Here is a 26,752-nt window from a genome sequence, read left to right as displayed (position 1 = left end):
CTGCCACTACACCCCGTGCTCGTATCTGCCAGGACTCTGTGGGCCCAGTTGCTAGCATAGCACTGGGCGCACAGTAGGCAATGAGGTGCACAGTGAATGAATGACTCAAAGCTCCTGAGGGCAGGAGACTACTCGATGCATCTTTCTCTCTCTCTTCCCATTTCCCGCTCTCTGGCCCAGTTCATGGTTGGACACACAGAAGGCGCTCCTTCAGCGTCTAGTGCTGATGTGATCTGGTCAGAATTCTCTCAGGCTGGTCCTTGGTAACTCCACCTCTCATGATCCCCTGAAAGCCCAGGAGGAGAACCCACTGTTGCCAGGACTCGGGAGGGGAGGGAAAGGGTCGCTCACCTGTTTCCTCACATACTCTACCAGCAATTCAAGATGTCGAGGGTCTTCACATTTCCGGTTGAAGAAGGTTCTCCAGAGGGCAGCGGCCAGCCCATGATCGTCTGAAAGGATCCCCTGGAACACACAGCATAGCAATGGTCTCCTGAGGGAACCACAGAGCCAGGACATAGATGCTGGGGATACTGTGAACATGCTAGCAACCATGGAATCGGCTCAGAAGGACCCTCCACACACAAGAGGAAAATGGGGCAGTCACACAGTAGAGGTGGAAGGGGTCTTACAAGGGCATCTGGCCCAATCCCTTCATTTTATTATATACAGAGGGAGAACAGGGGGTCCAGAGGGGCCAAGCCACTAGTTAGGTGATGCAGAGCTGGGACTCAGGCACGGCTCCCTCTACTCCGTACTGCGCCTGGCCTAGGCAACACCTGAGAGGCTGAGAAGAGAAACAGTAGCAGCAATGCTCCCCCTGCTGTCCACAGAGCACGGGCTGGGAATATTGTGAATGTATGTTTCTCCCAGGAATGGAGGTGGGCATGGACTGTGCCTTCTTGCTTGGTCCAAGGACATATATCTGCAAGGCAACTGGCTCTTTGGGGAAGGGAGTCAGCTACCTTGTCTTCACTGTTACCCAGCTCTGGGCCCAGCCTCTCCCTAAGTAGGGGAACAGGATGTTCAGCAGGATTGCTGGGGCCACAGAGGGCCAGGCTCAGAGCTTGCATGTGTGTGTGTGCCTAACGCTGCCTCTTTTGGTGGAGAGGAGACTTCTGTTGGGAAGCTTAAAGATTACAGAGCAAAATAAGAGCCCCAGCCACCAGCTAAGGACATTTTCTAGCTTGGACCTCTAGAGGAGAGAGGGCTAAGAGTCTTGCTTCCTGGGGTGAAGGTGACTGATGGAACAGGCCCTGAGAAGTTGCTCTGTCCAGGTGCCAGGGCAGTGTGTGGAATCGATGTGCTGACTTGGAGTTAGAAGGGAGATCAAGTCCTAATTCCACCTCTGCCAAGATCAGTGATGGTGGCAGTTGACTAAACCAAAGTCTCAATCTTCTACTTCTTCAAAACAGATGAAGTTACCTGCTCTACTTACAGCATTCTTGAACTATTTGTTAAGTGTAATCTGTTGGATACAAAGATTAGGAGCATGCTTTGGCAGACAGCTGGGATACAGTCAAAACAGTGGGGTATGGGAACCAGAGCACAGAGTTCAAATGCCAGCTCTGTCATTTGATGGCCATGTGGCCTTTAAGAAGCTATTAGCTGTTCCTGAGCCTCAGTTTTTCATGAGTTAAACAAGCCTAATAATACCTATCCCACAGAGTTGTTGTGAGAATTAAGAGATACTGGCCATGAATGGCTCTCTAAGTGGTAAACATTACCCAAAGACCCAGGATCACTTTATTCAACATTTTATTGTGGTCTGTCCTCTTGGGCATTGTGGTATATGAGGTCTGGCTCCAGGCCTGCTGCCAAGAAGGGCCATGTCCAGTATGGGGTGCTGACAGTTTGGTAGAAAAACATTCCACCTGTTCCAAATGCTCTCTGATAAACACTCCTTACAGTTCCACAGCTTAGGACTGTCCTGGCACAATGGCTGAGTCAGGAAAACTGGCTTCTTCTGGCAAATGGGGACAGGAGCAGAGGACAAGCTCAGGCACATCACCCTTCTGCAAATGATTTGCTAGCACAACAGCGTGCCTGTGTCTGCTGTGCCTGGGCACATGCCAGAGCGCTGCTGGCAGCAACCCACATGTGCTGTGCAGAAAGGAATAGGATTGGGAGCAGGTGTTATGGAGACCTGGAGAATGGGCAGAGCCCAGGATGGGAAAACAGGCAACTTTAGCTGCGGGTGAGATGGCTGGGAAGGGGCAAATCCATAATCAGGAATTCCTGAGCCATCAGAAGGAAAAGGATGACTCAGAACTCACTAATAGTGAGAACAACCCAACTGTTCCAGACTGTTAGGGTTCCCTCACACACCTGGCTCCTAATTATTATGTTTGCCAAGTAGAACAGATATTATATTCCCATTTGCTTTGCTTTGTTTTGTTTTGTTTTGAGATGAAGTCTCACTCTGTCACCCAGGCTGAAGTGCAGTGGCGTGATCTTGGCTCAATGCAACCTCTGCCTCCCAAGTTCAAGTGATTCTCCTGCCTCAGCCTCCCAAGTAGCTGGGACTATGGGCATGCGCCACCACACCCGGCTAATTTTTTGTATTTTTAGTAGAGACAGGGTTTCACCATGTTGGCCAGGTTCGAGGATCACTCGAACTCCTGACCTGAAGTGATCTGCCCGCTTTGGCCTCCCAAGTGCTGGGATTACAGTTGTGAGCCACTGCACCTGGCCTATATCCCCATTTGAAAGATAAGTAAACTGAGGCTTAGAGGCTAGCTAACTGATGGCTGAACCAGAACCAGCATGCACTGATGAGGTGGGATGATGACTGACCCGCTCTAGTCAGAATACAGAACCTGGCATAGAGTGGGAGAGCAATCAGAATGGCTGAATACCCAGCACTTTGGGAGTCCAAGCTGGGTGGATCACTTGAGCCCAGGAGTTCAAGACCAGCCTAGACAACATGGCGAAATTGTTTCCACAAAAAAGTATAAAAATTAGCCAGGCATGGTGGCACACAAGTGTAGTCCCAGCTACTCGGGAGGATGAGGCAGGATGATTGCCTGGGCCCGGGGAGAGTGAAGATACAGTGAGCTGTGATCACACTGCTGCACTCCAGCCTGGGCAACAGAGTGAGACCCTGTCTCAGAAAAAAAAAAAAAGAATAGCTGAATAAATCAATGAACACAATTTCTGCCTTCTTCCCACCACACTACTAGCGTAAGGCAATGAAAACAAATGAAAGACTAATCTGAGGGTGCACATTTCAAACTAAGAAAGCAGAAATGGAAGAAGGGTCCTGGAAACCAAACATGAGGACACAGTGTAATCTCCCCCCAATCTAATCGGGTGCCTACTTGTTTTTTGTTTTTGTTTTTGTTTTTGTTTTTGTTTTTTGAGACAGAGTCTCACTATCGCCCAGGCTGGAGTGCAGTGGCGCGATCTCGGCTCACTGCAGGCTCCGCTCCCTGGGGTTCACGCCATTCTCCTGCCTCAGCCTCTCCGAGTAGCTGGGACTACAGGAGCCTGCCACCTCGCCCGGCTAATTTTTTGTATTTTTAGTACAGACGGGGTTTCACTGTGTTAGCCAGGATGGTCTCGATCTCCTGACCTCGTGATCTGCCCGCCTCGGCCTCCCAAAGTGCTGGGATTACAGGCGTGAGCCACTGTGCCCGGCCTCGGGTGCCTACTTGTTCTCCCTCGCGACACAATGAAGCATCCTTCAGAAATTAAGACGCCTAGGTCTAAAGTAACTGAGAGGAAGCCAAGGGGATTGTTTTGGCTTTGGAGGGTTCTAGTTCTGATTAAGGGTTTAGAGTGGCAGAGTTCCACTCAATGAAGATTGATTTGACATCACTATGTGCTCAGCATGATCCTAGGAACACAAGAGTCACAGCAATATGGTCTGAGCTCTCAGGGAACCTGCAATCTAGCTGAAGGGACAAAATCAGTGCACATCTAACAGCAGCACAGAGTAAAATCCCGGAGAATGAACACATGCCAAGCTGCATAGTGAGACTCAGCTACACTCTACATGGCTGCCTCCTTGTTCTACAGTCTTAGCTTTTATGACAACTCCTCAGAGACCTTCCTGGTCCACACCAAGTCATTCCCCCTGTTGTTCTCTCTCATTGCACTCTACTGTAGTTAGATATTTATTGCTTGTTTATCTGCTACTTGTTTACTATGTCTCTCAATTAGAAGGTAAGCTCCAGTGGGAAAGAGCCAGACCATGTTTGTTTTATTCACCAATATATTCCCATGTATCACACATGGTAGACACTCAAAAGCTACCTGTTAAATGGATAATGAGTAGATGGATGGGTGTGGAAATTTACAGTAAACTTACAGTAAAAACACAAGAGATCCAGAGAGGTCAGGGAAACCTTTCTGAAGAAGTAGGCCTTTAAGAATTGGGAGGATTTAGCTGGGTGTGGTGGCTCACGCCTGTAATCCCAGCACTTTAGGAGGCCGAGGTGGGCGGATCACGAAGTCAAGAGATAGAGACCATCCTGGCCAACCTGGTGAAACCCCATCTCTACTAAAAATACAAAAAAAATTAGCCGGGCATGGTGGCGCCTGCCTCTAGTCCCAGCTACTCGGGAGGCTGCTTGAGGTCAGGAGTTGGAGACCAGCCTGGCCAACACGGCAAAACCCTGTCTCTATTAAAAATTCAAAGATTAGGTGGGTGTGGTGGTAGGCGCCTGTGGTCCCAGCTATTCAGGAGGCTGAGGCAGGCGAATCCCTTGAACCTGGGAGGGGGAGGTTGCAGTAAGCCGAGATTGTGCCACTGCACTCCAGCCTAGGTGACAGGGAGACCTTGTCGCCAAAAAAGAGAGTAAAAGGCCATGATGTGTGCAACTTACTCTCAAATAGTTTAGTCTCTCCTCCCAGATAGATGTGTGTGTGTGTGTGTGTGTGTGAAAAAAAATTGGGAAGATTTGGAAAGCTGCAGATTTTTTTTTTTTTTTGAGACGGAGTCTCGCTCTGTCACCCAGGCTGGAGCACAGTGGCGCGATCTTGGCTCACTGCAAGCTCCACCTCCTGGGTTCACGCCATTCTCCTGCCTCAGCCTCCCGAGTAGCTGGGAATACACGCGCCCGCCACCATGCCGGGCTAATTTTTTTTTTTTTTAGTAGAGACGGGGGTTTCACCATGTTGGTCAGGCTGGTCTCGAACTCTTGGCCTCGTGATCCACCCACCTCGGCTTCCCAAAGTGCTGGGATTACAGGCATGAGCCACTGTGCCTGGCCAGCTGCAGATTATTCTAAGCAAGAGAAAATATCCAAAACATTTACAGAGGGAGTGCCTACAAGGTACGCCAGGCCCTGAACCAGGCCCTAAAGCTGACCAAGACTCAGCTATTGCCCTCAACCCCTCACTGTTAGGTAGAGTCTCAGTCAGGCACAGCATGTCTATAGGGCAGTAAGGCAAACGGCCTAAGAGAGAGCACAAGAAATATAAAGGCAGATAGAGCACACAGCAATAGGAACAGTTCACAGAAGGCCTGGAAGTTCAGGGAGCAATTTGGAACTAATGTCATAGAAAACAGGGAGGTTCCCAAAGCGTCCAGTGAGGGGGAACAATCCAAGCAAGATTCTAGGAAAAGGTTGCTGTAGAACAGCGCTGTCCAATAGAACTTTTTGTGACTATGGAACTGTTCTGTATCTGCACTGTCCAAGACAGTAGCCACATATAGTAACTGAGTACCTGAGGATCTGAATTTTCCATTTTACTTAATTAATTTAAATCAAAATAGCTGCACGTGTTTAGTATCGAATAGCTCTAGAACCTTGTGACTCCAAGTGTGGTCTGCAAAATGGCTGCAACCCCATCATGTGCAGCTGTTAGCAATGCAGAATCTCAGGCCCTGCCCCAGACTTGCTGAGTCAGAATCTGAATTGTACCTAGGTCCTCCAGGTGACTCACATGCACATTAAAATACAGGAAAAACTTCTAGAATTGCACATTAAAATCACCTGGGAACTTTTACAACTACAGATGTCCACCTCCACCAATTAAATCAGAATCTTTGGGGGATAGGGCCCAGACACTGATATTTCTAAGAAAGTGTCCCAGGTAATTAGTATATTTCCCCAAAATTTCCTGCTCTTAAAAGTCACCTTCAGGTGACTTGTTGAACCACCAGGCAGCACTCCTACTGAATCGGAATCTTCAGAGAGGTGATAAAGATCTAGATTTTAAAAGCACCCCAGGTGACACCTGTGGTCAGGCACAGTTGGGTAAAATGGCTCTGCCAGAATGGACTGGATGGGGGACTGGGAACAAACACAATTCGGTACATTTTTATTAATTAATATTGAAGAAAGGATCGACTGAGCCAACAGAGCCACCTGCAATAAAGACCATAAACAAAGGCTCATAGAGAGGTGTAGTTCTTCACTCCTAAGCCTCATCCTTTCCTATATTGTAAGGCTTCTACAATTACAATTTGTTCACTTTTATAATTGATATGTACACTTGAGCAATAATTCTCAATTCCCATCCCATAACCCCCAAAAGCTCATGTTAAGTTAATGGTGTGTATAGTATGCAATGTAAATGCTCCCTTGTAATTCAGGATATCTAGTAGAATAGGAATCAGCAGACCCTATTTTAACTGGTCCTATGACCCTAACCAAATCATTTAACTGGATTTTTTTGGTAAGCTTATCTCCCGGCTTTAATTATTATCTTCAGGCTGGTAACATTTCCTCCAATCTGAACTCCAGTTTCTTAACTTTTGTCCTTTTATGCATTTCTCACTCTTTGACTAACACATGGCAAGCACTATGCCAGGCCATGGAAATGCAAACACAGTAGGCATTGCCACTACCCAAAAAGAAATCCCCACCCAACCAAGGTGACAGATAATGCAAATGTAGTAAGCACTGTGAGAGTGCAGGGAGGATGGAATGAGTTGAGTCACAAGAAGTTCAGGAACTGCTTCCCAGGAGGGGTCATGCTTGCATTAAATCTGGAGGTAACCACAAAATCAGTATAAAAGCATATGGTTAGTTTAAAATATCAGGTGTTCATTACACCATTCTTTCTACATGCTTGAAATCTCCACAATAAATGTTGGGGAGAAAAAAGATGAGATAGATGAACCTCGAGGGCACTATGTTAAGTGAAATAAGTCAGTCACAAAAGGTCAAAAATTGTGTGATTCAGCTACCAATGACTTTCTTCACAGAATTGGAAAAAACTACTTTAAAGTTCATATGGAACCAAAAAAGAGCCCGCATTGCCAAGTCAATCCTAAGCCAAAAGAACAAAGCTGGAGGCATCACGCTACCTGACTTCAAACTATACTACAAGGCTACAGTAACCAAAACAGCATGGTACTGGTACCACAACAGAGATATAGATCAATGGAACAGAACAGAGCCCTCAGAAATGATGCCGCATATCTACAACTATTTGATCTTTGACAAACCTGACAAAAACAAGAAATGGGGAAAGGATTCCCTATTTAATAAATGGTGCTGGGAAAACTGGCTAGCCATATGTAGAAAGCTGCAACTGGATCCCTTCCTTACACCTTATACAAAAATTAATTCAAGATGGATTAAAGACTTAAATGTTAGACCTAAAACCATTAAAATCCTACAAGAAAACCTAGGCAATACCATTCAGGACATAGGCGTGGGCAAGGACTTCATGTCTAAAACACCAAAAGCAATGGCAACAAAAGCCAAAATTGACAAATGGGATCTCATTAAACTAAAGAGCTTCTGCACAGCAAAAGAAACTACCATCAGAGTGAACAGGCAACCTACAGAATGGGAGAAAATTTTTGCAACCTACTCATCTGACAAAGGGCTAATATCCAGAATCTACAATGAACTCAAACAAATTTACAAGAAAAAAACAAACAACCCCATCAAAAAGTGGGCAAAGGACATGAACAGACACTTCTCAAAAGAAGACATTTATGCAGCCAGAAAACACATGAAGAAATGCTCATCATCACTGGCCATCAGAGAAATGCAAATCAAAACCACAGTGAGATACCATCTCACACCAGTTAGAATGGCCATCATTAAAAAATCAGGAAACAACAGGTGCTGGAGAGGATGTGGAGAAATAGGAACACTTTTACACTGTTGGTGGGACTGTAAACTAGTTCAACCATCGTGGAAGTCAGTGTGGCGATTCCTCAGGGATCTAGAACTAGAAATACCATTTGACCCAGCCATCCCATTACTGGGTATATACCCAAAGGAGTATAAATCATGCTGCTATAAAGACACATGCACACGTATGTTTATTGCGGCACTATTCACAATAGCAAAGACTTGGAACCAACCCAAATGTCCAACAACAATAGACTGGATTAAGAAAATGTGGCACATATACACCATGGAATACTATGCAGCCATAAAAAATGATGAGTTCGTGTCCTTTGTAGGGACATGGATGAAACTGGAAAACATCATTCTCAGTAAACTATCGCAAGGACAAAAAACCAAACACCGCATGTTCTCACTCATAGGTGGGAATTGAACAATGAGAACTCATGGACACAGGAAGGGGAACATCACATTCCGGGTACTGTTGTGGGGTGGGGGGTGGGGGGGGGCGGGGACAGCATTAGGAGATATACCTAATGCTAAATGACGAGCTAATGGGTGCAGGAAATCAACATGGCACATGGATACATATGTAACAAACCTGCACATTGTGCACATGTACCCGAAAACCTAAAGTATAATAAAAAAAAAAAAAAAAATTGTGTGATTCTACTTACATGAATTATCTACAGTAGTCAAATTCAGAGGCATAAAGTCAAATGAATGGTGGTTGCTAGGGGATATGAGGGAAGGAGGGAATAATTATTGTTCAACAGGGACAAGTTTAAGTTTGGAAGATGGAAAAGCTCTGGAGATGAATGGTGGTGACGGTGCAAAGCAATGGGAATGTACTTTATGCTACTAAACTGTACACTTAAAAATAGTTAAAATGGTACATTTTATGATATGTATATTTTACAATTTTTTTAAAAAGATGAGGCCGGGTGTGGTGGCTCACGCCTGTAATCTCAGCACTTTGGGAGGCCGAGGCGGGCAGATCACGAGGTCAGGAGATCGAGATCATCCTGGCTAACGTGGTGAAACCCCATCTCTACTAAAAATACAAAAAATTAGCCGGGTGTGGTGGTGGGCGCCTGTAGTCCCAGCTACTCGGGAGGCTGAGGCAGCAGAATGGTGTGAACCCGGGAGGTAGAGCTTGCGGTGAGCAGAGATCGTGCCACTGCACTCCAGCGTGGGCGACAGAGCGAGACTCTGTCTAAAACAAAAAACAAACAAACAAAAAAAGATGAGATAGATCCAAATTCCAAATATACTGATGTGGAAGGACACCCAAGATACATACTTCAGTGAAAACAGCAAGTTGCAGAATCGTGTGTCTAGTGTAACTCCAGTTGCATAAAGAAGGAAAAGACAAAGGTGCTTGTCTATGCACAGACAACATTTGGAAGGACATCCAATAAACTAGAAATTAAGTTTTCGTCTGAAGCAGGATAGGAAATAGGTCTTCTAATTTCGTTTTTTTTTTTTTTTTTTGAGACCAAGTCTCACTCTGTTGCCCAGGCTGGAGTGCAGTGGCGCAATCTCAGCTCACTGCAGTCTCCGCCTCCCAGGTTCAAGTGATTCTCATGCCTCAGCCTCCCAAGCAGGTGGGATTACAGGCGCATGCCATCATGCCTGGCTAATTTTTGTATCTGTAGTAGAGACGGGGTTTCACCATGTTGGTCAGGCTGATCTCAAGCTCCTGACCTCAGGTGATCCACCCGCCTCGGCTCCACAAAGTGCTGGGATTACAGGCGTGAGCCACTATGCCTGGCCAGGTCTTCTGATTTCTACTTCAACCACTTATGTACAGCTTTACAAACTTTTATTTTTATTTATTTATCTTTTTTTGAGACGGAGTCTCACTCTGTCACCCAGGCTAGAGTGCACAGGCACGATCACGGCTCACTGCAACCTCCGTCTCCCAGGTTCAAGCGATTCACCTGCCTCAGCCTCTGGAGTAGCTGGGATTACAGGCACCCACCACCATATCCAACTAATTTTTGCATTTTTAGTGACACGGGGTTTCACCATGTTGGCCAGGCTGGTCTCGAACTCCTGACCTCAAGTGATCCGCCCACCTCAGCCTCCCAAAGCGCTGGGAGCCACTGCACCCAGCCAGTTTTACAAACTTTTAAAATGAGTATGTATTGCTTTCATAATTAAAGCAAAAAAAAAAAAAAAAAAGTGTATACTTTGCCTGGCAGACCATGCTGTTTACATGAATATCCTCCTCTCTGTGGGAGCACATGGGGCTAAGACAGTGTCTCATTTGCCTCTGTCCCTCTATCCAGCACCCAGCAGCCACTCAACAAATGCTGACTAGTTGAATGGTTTGACCATATTATATACTGCTTTCTTTCCCAAACATGCTGAGCACATTCATTCTCGCTGCCCAGTTGATGAATATGAAGAAATAAATACTACGCCATGGTGGCAGCCAGTAACAATGGTCCCTGCAGCTTCCCTCAGAGGCTCTCATCAAAAGCCTTTGCTGGGGGAGGCCACTGTCCTGCCTAAGCCTTGGCAAACAATCTTACCTCATCATATCCCAAGATCGCTGCATAGAAATGATTTGTCATGAGGATCATGTTCTTCTTCAGGATATAGGGATTAACCTACAGAAACAAATGGGCAAAAACGAAAGTTTGAAAGAAAGAAAAAAACCCAAAAAGTATGATCTTTGACTCTTAGCTGTCACAGACTCTTAGCAGAACAGAGAGACGGCCACTAACAAGTCAAGCTGCCAGTCCATTCTCAATTCCCTCACGTGTCAGGATTCTCCCCAATTTGCCAAATTCTTTTAGGTTTTGATCTCAAATTACACAAGTCAGCTTAATGAACTGAGCCCCAACCACATGTTTAGTTTTGTGCTAGATCCTATGAACCAAGTATAAGAAACAGTTTCTTGATTGGAGGAGCACAGTCCAATGTAGGAAAATAGGCATATAAAAAATAATTACACTGCAACATGTTGCCTCAAATCCTATTCTAAACATGCTGAGTGATAAATGGGTTTTAGTTTTACCTGCTTGAGGGAGCTGGTAAGGGCTCTCTAGGAGGTAACATTTAAGTGAACCTTGGAGGAGGAGGAGTTTGACAGAGGAGAGAGGGGGAGAAGGGATAGACAGCATTCTAGACAGAGCAAGGTGTGCAAAGGTGCAGAGGCTGGAAAGAAAAATGGCACAGGGAGGGTGTCAGGGAGGGTGAATGGGCAGGATCATAAGAAAGTTATGTTGAGACTAGGTTAGGAGACATCTTGAGGGCCACTCAAAAGAGTCTGTCGTGATGAAAAAACAAAGAGAAGGAGGTGGTCAGAGGTGGGAAGAGGAGGGAGAGAGGCAGGACTCTGAGAGACATGCTGAGGAAAAAGGGGGGCCTCTGAGGCCGTGGAGAGGAGGGAAGAACAAAGCAGGGGCAACTCTGAAGCAAGAAGAATGTTAAAGTTAAGAGATCATTTTGGCTGGGCGGTGGTTCATGCCTGTAATCCCAGCACTTTGGGAGGCCAAGGCAGGCAGATCGCTTGAGCCCAGGAGTTCGAGACCAGCCTGGGCAACATGGCGAAACCCCATCCCTACAAAAAAATACAAAAATTAGCCTGGCGTAGTGGTGCATGCCTGTAGTCCCAGCTACTTGGGAGGCTGAGGTGGATCACTTGAGCCCGGGAGGCTGAGGCTGCAGTGAGCCAGGATCGCGCCACTGCACTCCAGCCTGGGCAACAGAATGAGACCCTGTCTCAAACAAACAAAAACTCAGAGACTGTTTTAGAAATGCAATTCTGGTGAGACGGTTGAGAGCCTGGTAGAACTCTTCTCTCCTCTTGGGTAACAGCCTGGCCTGCAGGTTCTTCAGGGCCCAGAGTGCAGTTCGCTGAATGCCTTCAATAGGGTACAACTCTGACCTCCAGACAGTAACATGCTGTAAGGCAGGGTCCATGTTTTATTCCTCTTCAGGATCCCAGCAGAAAGCCAGTGCAATGTATAGCACAGAGTAAGGACTCACTGACTATCTGAACTGATGGTTTTGGAAACAGCCAAAAGGCATTTGGAACTTTATGTGGAGAACAAGATTTATGCTTAACAACTCTGATGGTGACCATGCCCACGGTCATCTCATTTACCAAGCACCTGTCATGGGCCCGGCGCTTTATGGACACTATCTCCTCTAATCGTCATCAGAACTCAGAGAGGTAGATGTGTTACAGTCACTCAGACTATAAGTGACTGTGTGAGAGACTCAGACAGGTGAAGTGATGCCTTGTGTCGCACAGCAAATTTATGATAAAGCTCAGATCAGCATCCAGGTCAGTCTGAATCCAGAGTCTACGCTCCTTACAGTCTGCCAGGGTTCTGCTTCTGGGAGGATAATTTTACTTTGGGTCACAAATCAAAGACTGAGTGATTTTATCCTGTGGCTCATAACTAGTCTTAGAAGAAATGTAGAAAGGATGATCTGGATTTAGACTCAGAAAACCTGGGTTCAAGTGATAGTTTTGCTACGTACACAGGATGTTATCTTAAGCAAGTCAACCTGAGTCCATTTCCTTTTTCTTTTTTGAGACGGAGTCTCGCTCTGTCACCCAGGCTGGAGTGCAGTGGTGTGATCTTGGCTTACTGCAACCTCCGCCTCCCGGGTTCACGCCATTCTCCTGCCTCAGCCTCCCAAGTAGCTGGGACTACAGGCGCCTGCCACCATGCCCAGCTAATTTTTTGTATTTTTAGTAGAGACAGGGTTTCACCGTGTTAGCCAGGATGGTCTCGATCTCCTGACTTCGTGATCCACTCGCCTCAGCCTCCTAAAGTGCTGGGATTACAGGCGTGAGCCACTGCGCCCGGCCCATTTCCTTTTTTTTTGAGACAGTCTCGCTCTGTTGGCCAGGCTGTAGTGCAGTGGCATGATCTCAGCTCACTGCAACCTCCGCCTCCTGGGTTCAGGCGATTCTTCTGCCTCAGCCTCCCGAGTAGCTGGGATTACGGGCACCCGCCAGCACACCTGGCTAATTTTTTTGTATTTTTAGTAGAGATGGGGTTTCACCATGTTGGCCAGGCTGGTCTCGAACTCCTGACCTCAGGCGATCAGCCTGCCTTGACCTCCCAAAGTGCTGGGATTACAGGTGCAAGCCACTGCATCCGGCCCCTTTCCTACACACAGGGATGTTTGGAAGAGCACGTGAGTTAGAGTGCATTCATTCATTAATTTAATAATGTGTGTATGCTGAAAGCCTTGGTAAACTGCAGAATGCTCTGCAAATGTAAGGAATTATAAGTAATAACTTCTGGTTTGTTTACATAAAACCAAAACCAGTTCCAATGCTTTACAGTCATAGATAATTTTCAAAAATGAAAGGATTGTGAAGCTCAAGGCTGGAAAATGTAGACTGGATGTAACTAGGAGTGCAAACCATGACCCATTCCACACACCTTCAACCAGGGCCACATTAGCCATCCATCCTTGGTGTTCTCACAGATCTCTGGGCATATTTTCTCCCTGGGTACACACACGGTTTAGAGCTGCTTATGCACCTGTCTCTCCCTTTAGTCTGGGAGCTACTCAAGGGTCATAGGATCCATGTCTGATTAATCTCGGCACCCCCATCATCCGGTCCAGAGCCTAACACAGAGCAGGGGCTAAGACAGGCTTGCTGGTAACTGAATTTTTACAAGGGCCTGTGTACTACGCCATGCATAGCATGTTCTATCCAACTAGTGTTTTGGGGGATTTTCTTCTTCTTCTCCTTTCTTTCCCGGTGCTGAATACCTTCCGTGTTTCTGGAATTTCAGAAACATATACTGTCAAACTTCTACTATCCCATCTTCCAGAAAGGGCTGCGGTAAAAGGAAGAGTGAAGAAACAGGCCAGAGCTAGAGTTCATTCTTTCTGTCATGTGAGGAGGAAAGTACAACTCAGACCTCCTGATACCCATACTTGGAGGCTCTCCCTACTCCCACACGAGTTGTTCTCCTAACTGTGTTAGGAATAATCACAGCCACAAACGGACGATATCAGAGGTGTCAAACAGTAAGGCAGGAGCATCTCTCAGAGGAAAACATTCACTGAACCTGCCTAGCAGAGCTAGTTTATGTCATGTATCACACCATTAAGCTTTGGAGCAGGAAGGGCCCCCAGACATTACCTAGCTCAATACCCTTGAGGGAAAGGGTGAAATGAAACCCAGAAAGAAGAGACTTATTCAAGGTCACACATCAAGTTAGTGTCAGAGCCAGGATTAGAACCTGATTTCTGGGTGAGTGCTTTTCCTACTTTACCATCTGCAGGGCATTTCCAGAGATCATCAACACATTCATCTGCAAACCTCAGTTCTTGCTTTCCAGCAAGGCCCACAAACATACAAACACATTTTCTCCTCTTGGGATACACCTGCACTCTGGTTGGCTACTGCCCAGGAAAAACAGAGTGCAAGAGTAGAGTTCCTTACTAGCAAGGCTCCTTGACTTCCTGGTCCTATATTCTAACTCCAGTGACCTGTAAGCTGCCTCTCCCTTCACCTCTAGCTGAGACAATGGCAAGCTGCCACAGCTAGAAATGCTTTTCAGATATCATCACCCAGGCTGGATTAGATCATGAAAAGGGCCCTTCCTGGAAGAGGGTGGAAGTGAGATCAGTACAGACACAGGATCTGCAGGCAACAGGTGAGGGCAAGTGACAGCAGCTTCCTCAACTACCGGACTCACTCGGCAGGGCCCTTCTAGCTAGTCCAGTAGCCAAGGGGAGTGGGATATTCACTCTGGTGAATCCCTGTTGGATTTTATTCCCTCATTTAAGTTTTTGGTTGCTGGTGTGCAGGTTCCCCACCTCTCCACTGCCAGATCATTCTATATGGAGCACTCTGCCCAAGACTACACAGCTGCACCCAGCAGAAGAGAAACTCCTCCCAGATAGTGTTGGGCTGTTCTCTTATTAAACTCATCCTTTCCATAATGCTTTGCTTTTCATAAAAACCCATACATACAACACCACAAGGAAAAGGTTCCTTTTATATCAGTTACTCATATTTTCCCATTTATTTAAGCCATTAAAATTCATGCAGATATTTTATAAGCCATCAGGATTCAGTGACTGGTATTACTGAATGTTTCATAATAAACTAAACAGAAGAAATCAGAGGGTTAAATGATGACTGCAATTCCTGTAATGACTTAATTAAATTTTTATTGAGTACATAAACTATGATGTCACTTCTAGCCAACCATGGGCCTGCTTTCCCAGCATGTCACAGGGAGGGAGCACTCAATAGGAGGCTCGGCTAAATGAGCAGCAGGTCTCAGCTGAAATGGGGAGGGGAGTGAGGCTCATGTAACACACTCAATAAATTATCCGTTCATTTTTAAACAAAGTCCATGAGTTATAATATATTTGCCATGCACTTTTTATGACATAATAAAAATGTTACCTTAAGGATTACTTAACACATACTACAAATGTTATAGCAGAGGCAGGCACAAGGGGCAAAGAAAACAAACACGAGCAGGCCAGGGACGGGTCCTGGAGTTTATGTCCCAGGGGAAACAGCATAGTATATTAAAAAGGGAATGCAAAAAAAAAGGAAGGGATGCAAGAGTTCAGGGTTACTAATCAGCAGATTAATGAATGAGACAACCAATAGGGAACACAAGTAAGGCAATAATGAATCTTGCAGGGCACATGTTTAATTAAAGTAGCATTCTCAAGGAGGAATATTAGCTTTAAAGAGATGCCAGTTCATTCGAGGCCAATTCGCTGCTCTCTTTCCCCTTTTCACTGTTGCTGCTCTTAAAGATATTTATGTGACTGCTTAACAGAGGAACCAGACTATGTGGATATAGGGACTGATGGGAGATCAAGTTTTAACTCCTCCGTGAACTCTACAAGGCTTCTAGTGATCTGCTCTTGGCCATCTTTTTTGCCTCCCCTCCTCTTGCCTCCCCACTTTACTTCACCCTGCAGTCAGTAAAGTATGTGCACAGATACAACATGCTCTCGTCTATTTCTTAGTCATACTGCTGCCAGGAATCCTTCTCTTCTTTATCTACTGATGGAAGGGATGCTAACTCCTTATCCTCTAAGACTTAGCACACATATTTTCTCTACTAAGTCTGCCCTCTTGCCCTCTCCCCCGTCTACAGGTACCCCAAAGTGATTCAAGTCTGGAGACGGGTCCCATCATTCATTATTTACCAAGTGCCAATAACTGTGCTACAACTTTACACATTAGCCCACTTAAACCTTCCCAAGGACTCTAAGAGACAGGAACTGTTACTGTCTCCACTTCAGAGAAGAGAAATCTGATGTTTGGGAAAGTTAAAGCTAGGAAATAGTGGGGTCAAGATAAGAATATAGAGCAATCCAACTCCATTGCCTACCTGTGTTGGAACAGACACCGGAAGGAATGTAGCTGCCCATTCCTGTGCCCCACAGCTCAGGCTATCTGCAGAGGCAGAACTAAGAAATGCTAATGTGGTCTTGGGTAAACACAACTCAGAGATTCCAGTTCCAGTGGCAGCTAGAGACAGCCACCAGATGGGTCATCAGTGGCCAGTTACTAATACATCAGATATCCCTAGTAGAACCAAGCTCCACTCCTGGGAAAACCTGAGGTTGAGAGTAGGTGTAATTATGGTGGGGGGATGGGAAAACAGAGGAAAGTTGGTATGGAAAACACTGATGAGCATGAAGGTGAGAATAAGCTTTAACATTACTGGCTTGAAGCAAAGTTGCTAACAGTAGCAGACTAAGAATTTGCTGGAATGAATGAATGACAAAGGACAGCTAGAGTTGCTGGCTGAAGCCTAAGGACTATATCAAATTCATCATAAGGCAACAATGCAACACAAGATTGTAGGTCATGTTTTAGTTGTGCTGTAGTAGACAGTAATGCCACCACCAATGCTTTGCAGTGCCAACGCCATGTTCTACAGTCATTGTGCGGCAACAGGCTGATGTGCACTGAACATCAGCTAGCCTATTTAAAGTTCAGGTTAGAAATAAGCCCACTGTGGAATATTTTGTGAGATACTTAGAAACAGAGTAAGAGTAGATAGACAAGAGAGATGGGGGACATGGAGAGACCAAATTAAAAAGCCTACCTGTTAACTCACATGCATTACGACTGAAAGATCTATTGAGGGTGTTTTAGCAATGATGACAAAATACAAACAAAACTATGCGTGCGTGTGCTCGCGCGCACATGCATATTGAGCAGTTCCAGAGAAAGTTGTTAATACCAAGAATAAAAAGAAAAATATTTTAAATGAAAGACAATTTCTTTTTCTCTTTTTATAAAACAATGTGAACATTTAAATAAAGTATGTTCCTGTTGCAATGAAAGGCCAACCTAAACCCAGCATGAGGAGGTCCATTTTAAAATCCATTTTAAACATTTCAAACTTTTAATGTACAAGGGAAGATTGCTATGATGACATGCTTTTTAAAAATATTCCCTTATTGGCTGGGCAAGGTGGCTTACATGTATAATCCCCATGCTTTCTGAGGCCAAGGCAGGTGGATCACTTGAGGCCAGGAGTTCAAGACCAGCCTGGACAAAAAAGTGAGGTCCTGTCTCTACAACGTCGTAATAATACAAATCCCTTTCTTATTTATTTTGAAAATTCTAGTTTTGCTGCTTGGGATCTACATGTTCAAGACTGCATAGCCTGATAATGTCCTGAAAAACAAGGGACATGGTTGGCAGACAGAATTGCAGAACCAGCAGCCCTAATTTCTATATAGTCATGAAGTACAGGAGTCCATCCCTCAGGCTTGGAAAATAGCCAAGAGAAAAGAGATGTATGTCCTCAGAAATTCTAGTCATTTGTCCAGCTGAGAAAACATGCGAACACATAATATTAAGTCCACAATCATCTTCAAAAGGAGCTGATGAGGTACACTAAGGTTCTGGGATGATCAAACTACCATGGCAATTTAACTTTCTTCTCTTTTAGGGCATTTGAATAAGGGGAACATTATAGCTATAATCTACTTTGGTTTCTGGAAGCTTTTTGTAGTATTCCACATGACAAGTCTCATGCATACTCATCAGAGAAGCCAACACCTGGCGTGAAAGGGTCGCAGTTTCAACAACAGCACTGATGGCGAGGAGTCCTAAAGGAAATAATCCTGGGGACTATCTAAAATCCGTACTGATAATAATGATGACAGTGATGGTCGTAACAATGATTACACGATGCATTTGATAATATTTTCATTTTATTATCTTATTTGTGCCTCACAACCACAACCCTGCCCTCGAGGAGCTCACAACCAAACTGCTATTGTTGTCCTGATTCTATAAACAAGGAAACAGAAGCTCAAAAATGTTAAGTGGCCAGGTGCGGTGGCTCATGCCTGTAATCTCAGCACTCTGGGAGGCTGAGGCAGGCCGATAACCTGAGGTCGGGAGTTCGAGACCAGCCTGGCCAACATAGTGAAACCCCATGTCTACTAAAATACAAAAAATTAGCCGGGCATGGTGGCGCGCACCTGTAGTCCCAGCTACTCAGGAGGCTGAGGCAGGGGAATCACTGAACCCAAGAGGCAGAAGTTGCAGTGAGCCAAGATTGTGCCACTGCACTCCAGCCTGGCCACTGAGCAAGACTCTGTCTCAAAAAACAAAAACAAAACAAAACAAAACAAAACGTTAAGTCACTTGTAGTCAAATCACATCCTGCTTGTAAGTGACAGTGCTGGGACTTTCAACTCAGATGGTCAGTCTCTAAATCTACTGTCTTTTCTTTTTTTTGAGACAGAGTCTCACTCTGTCACCCAGGCTGAAGTGCAGTGGCACCATCTCGGCTCACTGCAAGCTCCGCCTCCCGGGTTCACGCCATTCTCCTGCCTCAGCCTCCTCAGTAGCTGGGACTACAGGCGCCCGCCACCACGCCCGGCTAACTTTTTGTATTTTTAGTAGAGACGGGTTAGCCAGGATGGTCTTAATCTCCTGACCTCGTGATCCGCCCGCCTCAGCCTCCCAAAGTGCTGGGATTGCAGGCGTAAGCCACCGTGCCCGGCCCCAATGTACTGTCTTTTCTAAGCGATCAAACCTTTCTGCTTCTGATGAGTCATATGAGAAACGGAAGAATCACACAAGCACAAAGCTAAAATTGCTCATTTCTGCACTTTGGAAAGCAAGAGTAAAATAGACTCTTTTTAAATTTAGAAAAACTGTCCTTAAAAAGAAGATGAGATTCGACAAGGTCAAATGCACAATATTATGTCTATATCAAAATAAAAAAATAACAGGATGAAGCAAGGGTCTGACCAAGTAGATGTAATAGCATCCCAGAGCAAATCTTTCTCATGAACAAATAAATCAGAAATATGAAAAGGTAATTATTATTACCTACATTAAAGGAAAAGCCATATGCAAAGGTCAAAAAGTTTTCTCTTCTCATTTATTTTAATAGTCAAAAGTCTTTGTCTTAGCAACCATACTTAAGAATGAACATGGAGAAACCAGAGAGGTTTCAAGGAAGAATGTCAGATATATATGGTTACAATGGGTTGGCACTGGTCACGGGCCAGGGCATTCAAGATTCTACGGCCAAGAGAAACACCCAGAGGCTATTCCATGGATTGGTCAGGTTGCCTCCATCATCTGCCTCAATGGATCAGTAGATCTTAGAAGTACTCTGACACTGAGGTCTTTCTCTCTCCATTTCTTCCTTATGTTCAGGACCTACTCTTCCCCAGTTCCACGAGTTGGCAGGCTATTGATCCTAGAATGCTGTCCCCTCATCACAGAGATGGGCACATAGCTGAAGCTTAGCTAATCTGACTCTTGCTTCTGAGAGTAGAAACAACCAAATATATAAAAGGAAGCTACAGTTGGATCACCCTTGGCAGGGCATGGTGGCTCATGCCTATAATCCTACCACTTTGGAAGGCCATGGCGGGAGGACTGCTTGAGGCCAAGAATTAAAGACCAACCTGGCCGACACAGCAAGACCTCATCTCTAAAAAATAAATAAACACAATAGTAAAGTTGGGTCACCCCAAAGAGACTATACGTAAGTTCCTATTGCTAAGATCCCTTAGCTGCCCTGTATCTTTCCTTCCTGAGCCCTGTTGTTAAACTCTCCATTCCGTGAGACTTAGTCACCTTCCAATAAATCCTCTGTTTGCTTAAATTAGCTAAAGTCAGCCTCCCAAGTAGCTGGGATTACAGGCACGCACCACCATACCCAGATAATTTTTTTCTTTCTTTTTTTTTTTTTTAGACACAGTCTTGCACTCTCGCCCAGGCTGGAGTGCCGTGGCGCCATCTCTGCTCACTGCAAGCTCTGCCTCCCAGGGTTCATGCCATTCTCCTGCCTCAGCCTCCAGAGTAGCTGGGACTTCAGGTGCCCACCACCACAGCCGGCTAATTTGTTGTATTTTTAGTAGAGACGGGGTTTCACCATGTTAGCCAGGATGGTCTCAATCTCCTGACCTTGTGATCCACCCGCCTTGGCCTCCCAAAGTGCTGGGATTACAGGCGTCGGCCACTGTGCCCGGCCAAGCAAGGTAATTCCATTTACACCCACTAGGATGGCTATAATTTAAAAAGAAAAGAAAAATAAGTATTGGCAAGGATGTAGAAAAACTGAAACCCTTGGCCGGGCGCGGTGGCTCACACCTGTAATCCCAGCACTTTGGGAGGCCAAGGCAGGCGGATCACAAGGTCAGGAGATCGAGACCATCCTGACCAACAAGGTGAAACCCCGTCTCTACTAAAAGTACAAAAAATTAGCCGGGCGTGATGGCGGGCGCCCGTAGTCCCAGCTCCTTGGGAGGCTGAGGCAGGAGAATGGCGTGAACCCAGGAGGCGGAGCTTGCAGTGAGCTGAGATCACGCCACTGCACTCCAGCCTGGGCAACAGAGTCAGACTCCGTCTCAAAAAAAAAAAAAAAAAAAAGAAAAAAAAAAAAGAAACACTGAAACCCTCATGCATTGTTGAAGAAAATGTAAACTGGTACAGCCACTGTGGAAAACAGTTTGGTGGTTTCTCAAAAGGCTGAACGTAGAACTACCGTATAGCCCAGCAATCCCACTCCTAACTATATGTCCAAAAGAATTGAAAGCAGGAATTGGAACTGATATATTTGTACACCAATTTTCATAGTAGTATTATTTATGATAGCCAAAAGGTGGAAACAACCCAAGTAGCCAATGACAGGGATAAACAAAATGTGGTACACACATACCAAGGAATATTATTCAGCCATAAAAAGGCATGAAATTTTGATATATGCAATAATATGGATGGACCTTAAAAATGCACTCATAAATGCATTATGCTTAATGAAATAAGTCAGACACGGAAGGACAAATATTGTATAATTTGATTTATATGAGGTACTTAGGTACCTTCAGAGACAGAAAGAATAGTCTACCTGGGGCTGATGGGAGGAAGAAAGGGAAAATTATTATTTAATGGGCACAGAGTTTTTGTTGGGGATAATGAAAATGTTCTGAGTATAGATAATGAAAACTGTTACACAACACTGTGAATGTACTTAATGCCACCGAATTGAGCATTTATGAATGGTCAAAATGATAAATATTATGTATGTATATTTTACCACAATAAAGGAAATCCCAGTTACAAACAGTTCTTCTCAGACAGGCATTTCAATCTGTGACTTAACCATGTGTGTATTAAAGCCTCTCTTAGGACACTTATCCATTTGGCACAGTGGTATCATGAGCTAACTGATGTTCCTCACCAGACTATAAACGGTCTTGGTACAGAATTCTACGCTGCATTGTACATGTTTGATAAGCATGTATTGAGTACCTGCTGTATTCTACTGTGGTATATGCTGGAGGTAAAAAAATCAATAAAACACAGTACTTGTCCTCAAGAAGTTTACAATCTCACGTGGAAGACACACCTAGCACGTTGTATGTAAAAAATAGCAATGGTATAGGGACTGAAAGGCTTGAGAGAAGAGGCAACATTTATTACAGTGGGTATTAAAGGGTGAACAGGTATGTTCGGACAGAAAGAATGGCACAGGGAGGTGAACGAGTACAGCATTTTCAGAGGAAAGTTTGTAAAAAAAAAAAAAAAAAACCACACACATACAAAAAAACCAAAAAAAAACACAGAAGCTGCTCATGGTGGCAAGAATCAGAAGGTGGAGCTGGAAGGGCAGTTTGTGTGAGATTGTAAATGGCCCTGAATGCCAGCCACATGAAAGAAAGAACAAGGAAGGGGTCTAAGCACAGGGAAATTGCATGGGCAGATTTATTTTCAAAAAGTAACCCTAGAAGTACAGATCACAAAGTTGGGGGAAGGTCCAGAGGCAGGAAAACCAGAGGAGGCTGCTACAATGGTCTAGGTGAGAGTCTGTAAGGAACTGAAACAATGTTAAGTGACGACAGGAACAAAGAGGAAGGCATGCTTTCGAGAGAAATGACTACAGCCAGAGCAACGGGATTTGATTATCAAGTAGATGAGGAGGAGGCAGGGGGAGGCCATGACTTGCATGTAATCAGGCTTCACTGAAGAAAGTGGAGAGAACAGAAAGATGAAGACAGAATGCAAGTTATATGCAATCATACACTGATGACTTTCTGACCCTGGCAGTGCCAAGCATAGACAACCAGTCTTGTATGATTTTAGCAATCGCCATGCCCTTCATGTCTCCTATGTTGTGGTAATGGAAAATCTTACTTGGATAAGATGTAATATGAGCAAGATGTGTATTTAGTTTGAGCCCGGCAGGCGTCTCCAGTGGAGCACAGGCATAACACACCAGGGCCTAGGAGCCTGAGCCCCTTTTCCAGTAATTTGTTCACTACATGTAGGTCGGTATCATTACTCCGGGCCCTCTGCATTCTGACTGCAGCCATGAGGTCTGATGACCGTCAGCAAGAAGATGCTGACACACTCGGGTTTCCAGAGACACTTGGAGGCTGCTAATTGCACCCTGAGCCTCATGACTGCATTTATGAGCGCAGAAAAGCTGCAGGCACTACTTGGCTTTTTTAATGATTTTCTATTAAATTTAGGCAGACTGGGTACAGTGGAAAACTACAAGATGCTTGTTCCCCATCACTACCAACCACATCAACTGCACAGACACAAAAGGCAAACAGGTGAATATAGATCAACAAGTTAGTCAGTTCTTTGCTAACAGAGCTGAGCCACTGTCACTTGTCATGGATGCTGAGGCCCTGAACAACCTAGAGGATCTAAAGGCAACACTGAGATCACTGACCCAAGTCCTTTCCCAGTGATCCTAAAATAGATATCATATTGCCCAGATGGCAACATTTTCTCAGAGGACCCAAAATTTAGCCCCTTACTGATCTTGAGGTTCCTGACCCTTCATCCAACAGCCCTGCCTTCCTCTTCTCCACAGCAATGAAGAGTGAAAGGGGCGGGGCCACCCTAATGAACCGAATCACAGGAGTTAACTGCTAACTCCATCTGGGCACAATGGGTCAGACCAAAGTCTAAAGCTCAAAACAGTAAAGCAGACATTTACATTGTTTTACACAGATCACAGAATGTTTGTCTTTCACTGCTGTGTCCTAACTGCTCACTGTTCAGAGCTGTACAATTGCCAAAATACTGACCCAATGGTTATCTGAGAAAGAGGCTGTTCCCTGCTGAAGACATGAAGAAGCAAAGGCTCAGAAAGGTCAAGTGACTCACCCAATTATCACTTGGCTAATAAATGGTCAAGAGGTTCAGAGAGACAAGGTCTTCTGGCTCCTAGTCCAAGTTTTTTTGTTTGTTTGTTTTAAGGCTCAAACAGAATTGCCACTCAGCGGATAGTTTGTACATTCCTGTAGAAGCATCCTGGGAATGGCTGAGCCTGGATCCCAGGTAGAAGCCATATGACCATTCTTACTTAAGTAGTGAGGTGGTCAAGGTTGAGGCCAGGAGTGAGGTTCAGATATCCCTTAAAATGGAACTGACACAGCTGGGTGCGGTGGCTCATGCCTTTGTAATCCCACCACTTTGGGAGGTTGAGGCGGGCAGATCACCTGAGGTCAGGAGTTTGAGACCAGCCTGGCCAACATGGTGAAACCCCGTCTTTACTACAAATACAAAAATTAGCTGGGCATGGTAGCGGGTGCCTGTAGTCCCAGCTACCGGGGAGGCTGAGGCAGGAGAATTGCTTGAACCAGGAGGCAAAGATTGCAGTGAGGTGAGATTACGCCGCTGCAATCCAGCCGGGGCAACAGAACAAGACTTTGTCTCACAAAAAAAGGAAAAAAAAAAAAAAAAAACAACCATGGAAATGACACGGCCTGTGAGTTCTGAGAGTGACCCCATCTTTATAGGGTAATTCTCTTTTGTCCTCTTTTCTCAGTAAAATGTTCTTAGAAAGGTATTTCATCCAAAGGAAAGAGACAAACTCAGTTAGAATGCTGTTATGTTAAAGAGATGATCTCTTTGGTGTTCTGTATTTAAGTCCCAACTCAGGCCTAGGAAACGCACTGAAATCTAAGTAAATTTTGGGCCCCAACAGCCCTGTTTCCCCACCTGGTGAGTCTGAAAGATTAATCACTCTGAGCCTCAGTTTTTCCATCACAACTATGCAAAACTGCCTTTCCTTTTTCCTTTTCATATTAACAGATGAAAATGCTTAACAGTAAGTAAATTAGTAGTGGCAAACATCTATTTCGCTGTCAGGCATTGTTTAAAGAACCTCACATGTGATAACTCATTTGTCCCTCACAATGCTACAAGTGATGTAAGGTGGGTATTATAGTTATCTCTATTTTACGAAGAGAACACTGAGGCATAGAAAGGAAACAGGCATAGAGACCTTGCCCAAGGTCACATGGCTAGGGCAGGATTTGAGTCCAAACTGGCTTCAGTATGTGAGCACTCTCAACTACTCTGTGATACTGCATTGGAAAGGAGATTATAAACTCAACCCAATCACCCACTTGGAGATGAGGGCCTGGAAGCCTCTGAAGCTTCTCTCAGGACCTTGAGGCTCACCTACTCTCCTGCCTCATCCTCCCATCACACTCAGCCCTGCCCTGGGATAACTCCTGGAAGAAGCCTGCAGTGAACACAAAACAAAAAAGCAAGTGAACTCATATCTTTCTCGTTCGTCTGTTTCATGTGGAAGTGAATCCAGGAAAGATCCAACTTCCTTTCTCAGCATAAACTAGATTGTAAGCCCTGTAAGATCACTTATCTCTGGTATATTATCTACCAACCACATTCAGGGATTAGCATGTGGTGAGAGACAAAAATGTTCCTTGAATAAATAAATGAATGAAACAATTCTTAATAAAACCATACAAATTAATAATGCTACTGGATCTAGAGGAAATACATTCAATATTGCCTTCATCAAACGTATTCAGCACTCCCCAGGCATCAAGCACTGTTTTAGGAGCTGAGGCTACAGCAGTAAACAAGAGACAATTCCCGAACTCCGAGAGTTTAGGATGATTAGTCAGGCTGCTGAATGATTTGCAGAATGAATCTGAAATGAAGAGAGTCAAGAGGCAGGAGGACCAGTGAAGAAGGAGCCGACAGTGAGTTTAGGTGAGAGGTCAGGACTGGATCTGAGCATCAGTAGGACAGTTGAGGCCCTGATAGTGGTTGTTTTAAAGAAGGGCTCCTAATAGTCCCTCCTGCTCCTTTGAGAACCAGGCACGTCACACTGATGGCAAGGATCACTGACATTCAGAAAGACCAGCTAAACAGAGGACAATGAACATGGAAAAACAAGTCCCTCCACTCCAGCTGGGCCCCTTCAGCTCCAACCAACCCCACAGGGCCATTCACTCAGCATTTTGGGGGAAACAAAGTGAGAAAAGAGTGTTACAGCTGCCTCATCAATGGATCCAGAAATACTCATGGCGCACCCAGGGCAGCTGAAAGAAACATCTGTCTCTATTGTATCCTGGGTCTGACCTCAGAGCCTCCAGAACTTTTTTACATAGCCCCACTCAGATCCTGGCGGAGCCACTGCCCTCTGGTGGTACCCAATGCAGGGGTTACGCCCACAGGAGAAAAGAGCCTTGTGGTAGGACATGGAGTGAGAGGCATAGTCAACCCCAAGAGCTCGTCACAGTGCCTGTATGTCTTACTACTGCAACCACTGCTTTTTCCAAAGACGCTATTTACAGAAAACTCTGGTTAAAATGCAAGAGTCACCTGGGACCATTAAAACAGATCCTGTTGGCATCCATTAACAATTTGGCATGAATTTAATCAGGTAAATTGCAATGTAAGTATAGAATTGATTCTAAGAAGATGGGGTTAGAAATAGACTCTGTGAGTTCACTTACTCATCCACCATTCAACCAATATTGGACGAAGGCTTACCATATGCTAAGAACTGTGCTAGACACTGGAATGCTGACCTTAAGAGAAAAGGATCAGGAGGTCTTTGATTGGAGGCTTTTCCCAGCAACACAAAATGCAGGGTGTGTGTAGTGGCTCTAGAGAACAGCAAAGATGATAGTATCATGTAATGAAAAGAGCAACAGAATGAATCAAGAGAAGCGAGTTTTAGTCTCTGCTACTACCGCTACTATATGACACTGACCAAGCCTTTTTCCTGCCCAGGACTGAGTGTCCTCACTTGGAAAGGGCTGAATTAGGATCATCTTTGTGGCTGTCAAGCTTCTAGGAGCTTGGCGGCCACCAAAATGATTAGGAGATGGCATAAAACAAAAACACTGACTGCTTGGCAATTCTGACCAGCTAGGGCTAGCCCTGGGTGGAGCTTCCTGCCATCAGCCAGGGCAAT

General features: G+C 45.1%; 1 protein-coding gene across 4 annotated transcripts in view; it reads right to left on the bottom strand.

Moving 5' to 3' along the window:
• The window catches only part of LOC116460942 (ubiquinol-cytochrome-c reductase complex assembly factor 1), a 114,649-nt gene that overhangs the window by 2,844 nt on the left and 85,053 nt on the right, over window positions 1-26,752 (bottom strand). For 2 of the 4 annotated variants that reach the window (XM_032142290.2, XM_032142291.2), the window contains 2 exons: window positions 10,580-10,657; window positions 352-465 (listed from right to left, as the gene is read on the bottom strand). In XM_032142290.2, coding sequence (XP_031998181.1) covers window positions 352-465; window positions 10,580-10,657 — 192 coding nt within the window. The remainder of the gene's footprint in view (window positions 1-351; window positions 466-10,579; window positions 10,658-26,752) is intronic. The other 2 variants (XM_032142292.2, XM_032142293.2) reach the window with 1 other exon arrangement.

This window comes from Hylobates moloch, unplaced genomic scaffold (genome assembly GCF_009828535.3).
Source record: "Hylobates moloch isolate HMO894 unplaced genomic scaffold, HMol_V3 SCAFFOLD_21, whole genome shotgun sequence".
Classification (NCBI taxonomy): domain Eukaryota; kingdom Metazoa; phylum Chordata; class Mammalia; order Primates; family Hylobatidae; genus Hylobates; species Hylobates moloch.
Note: the sequence above shows the minus strand (reverse complement) of the source record. Positions and strands in the feature narration are given on the sequence as shown.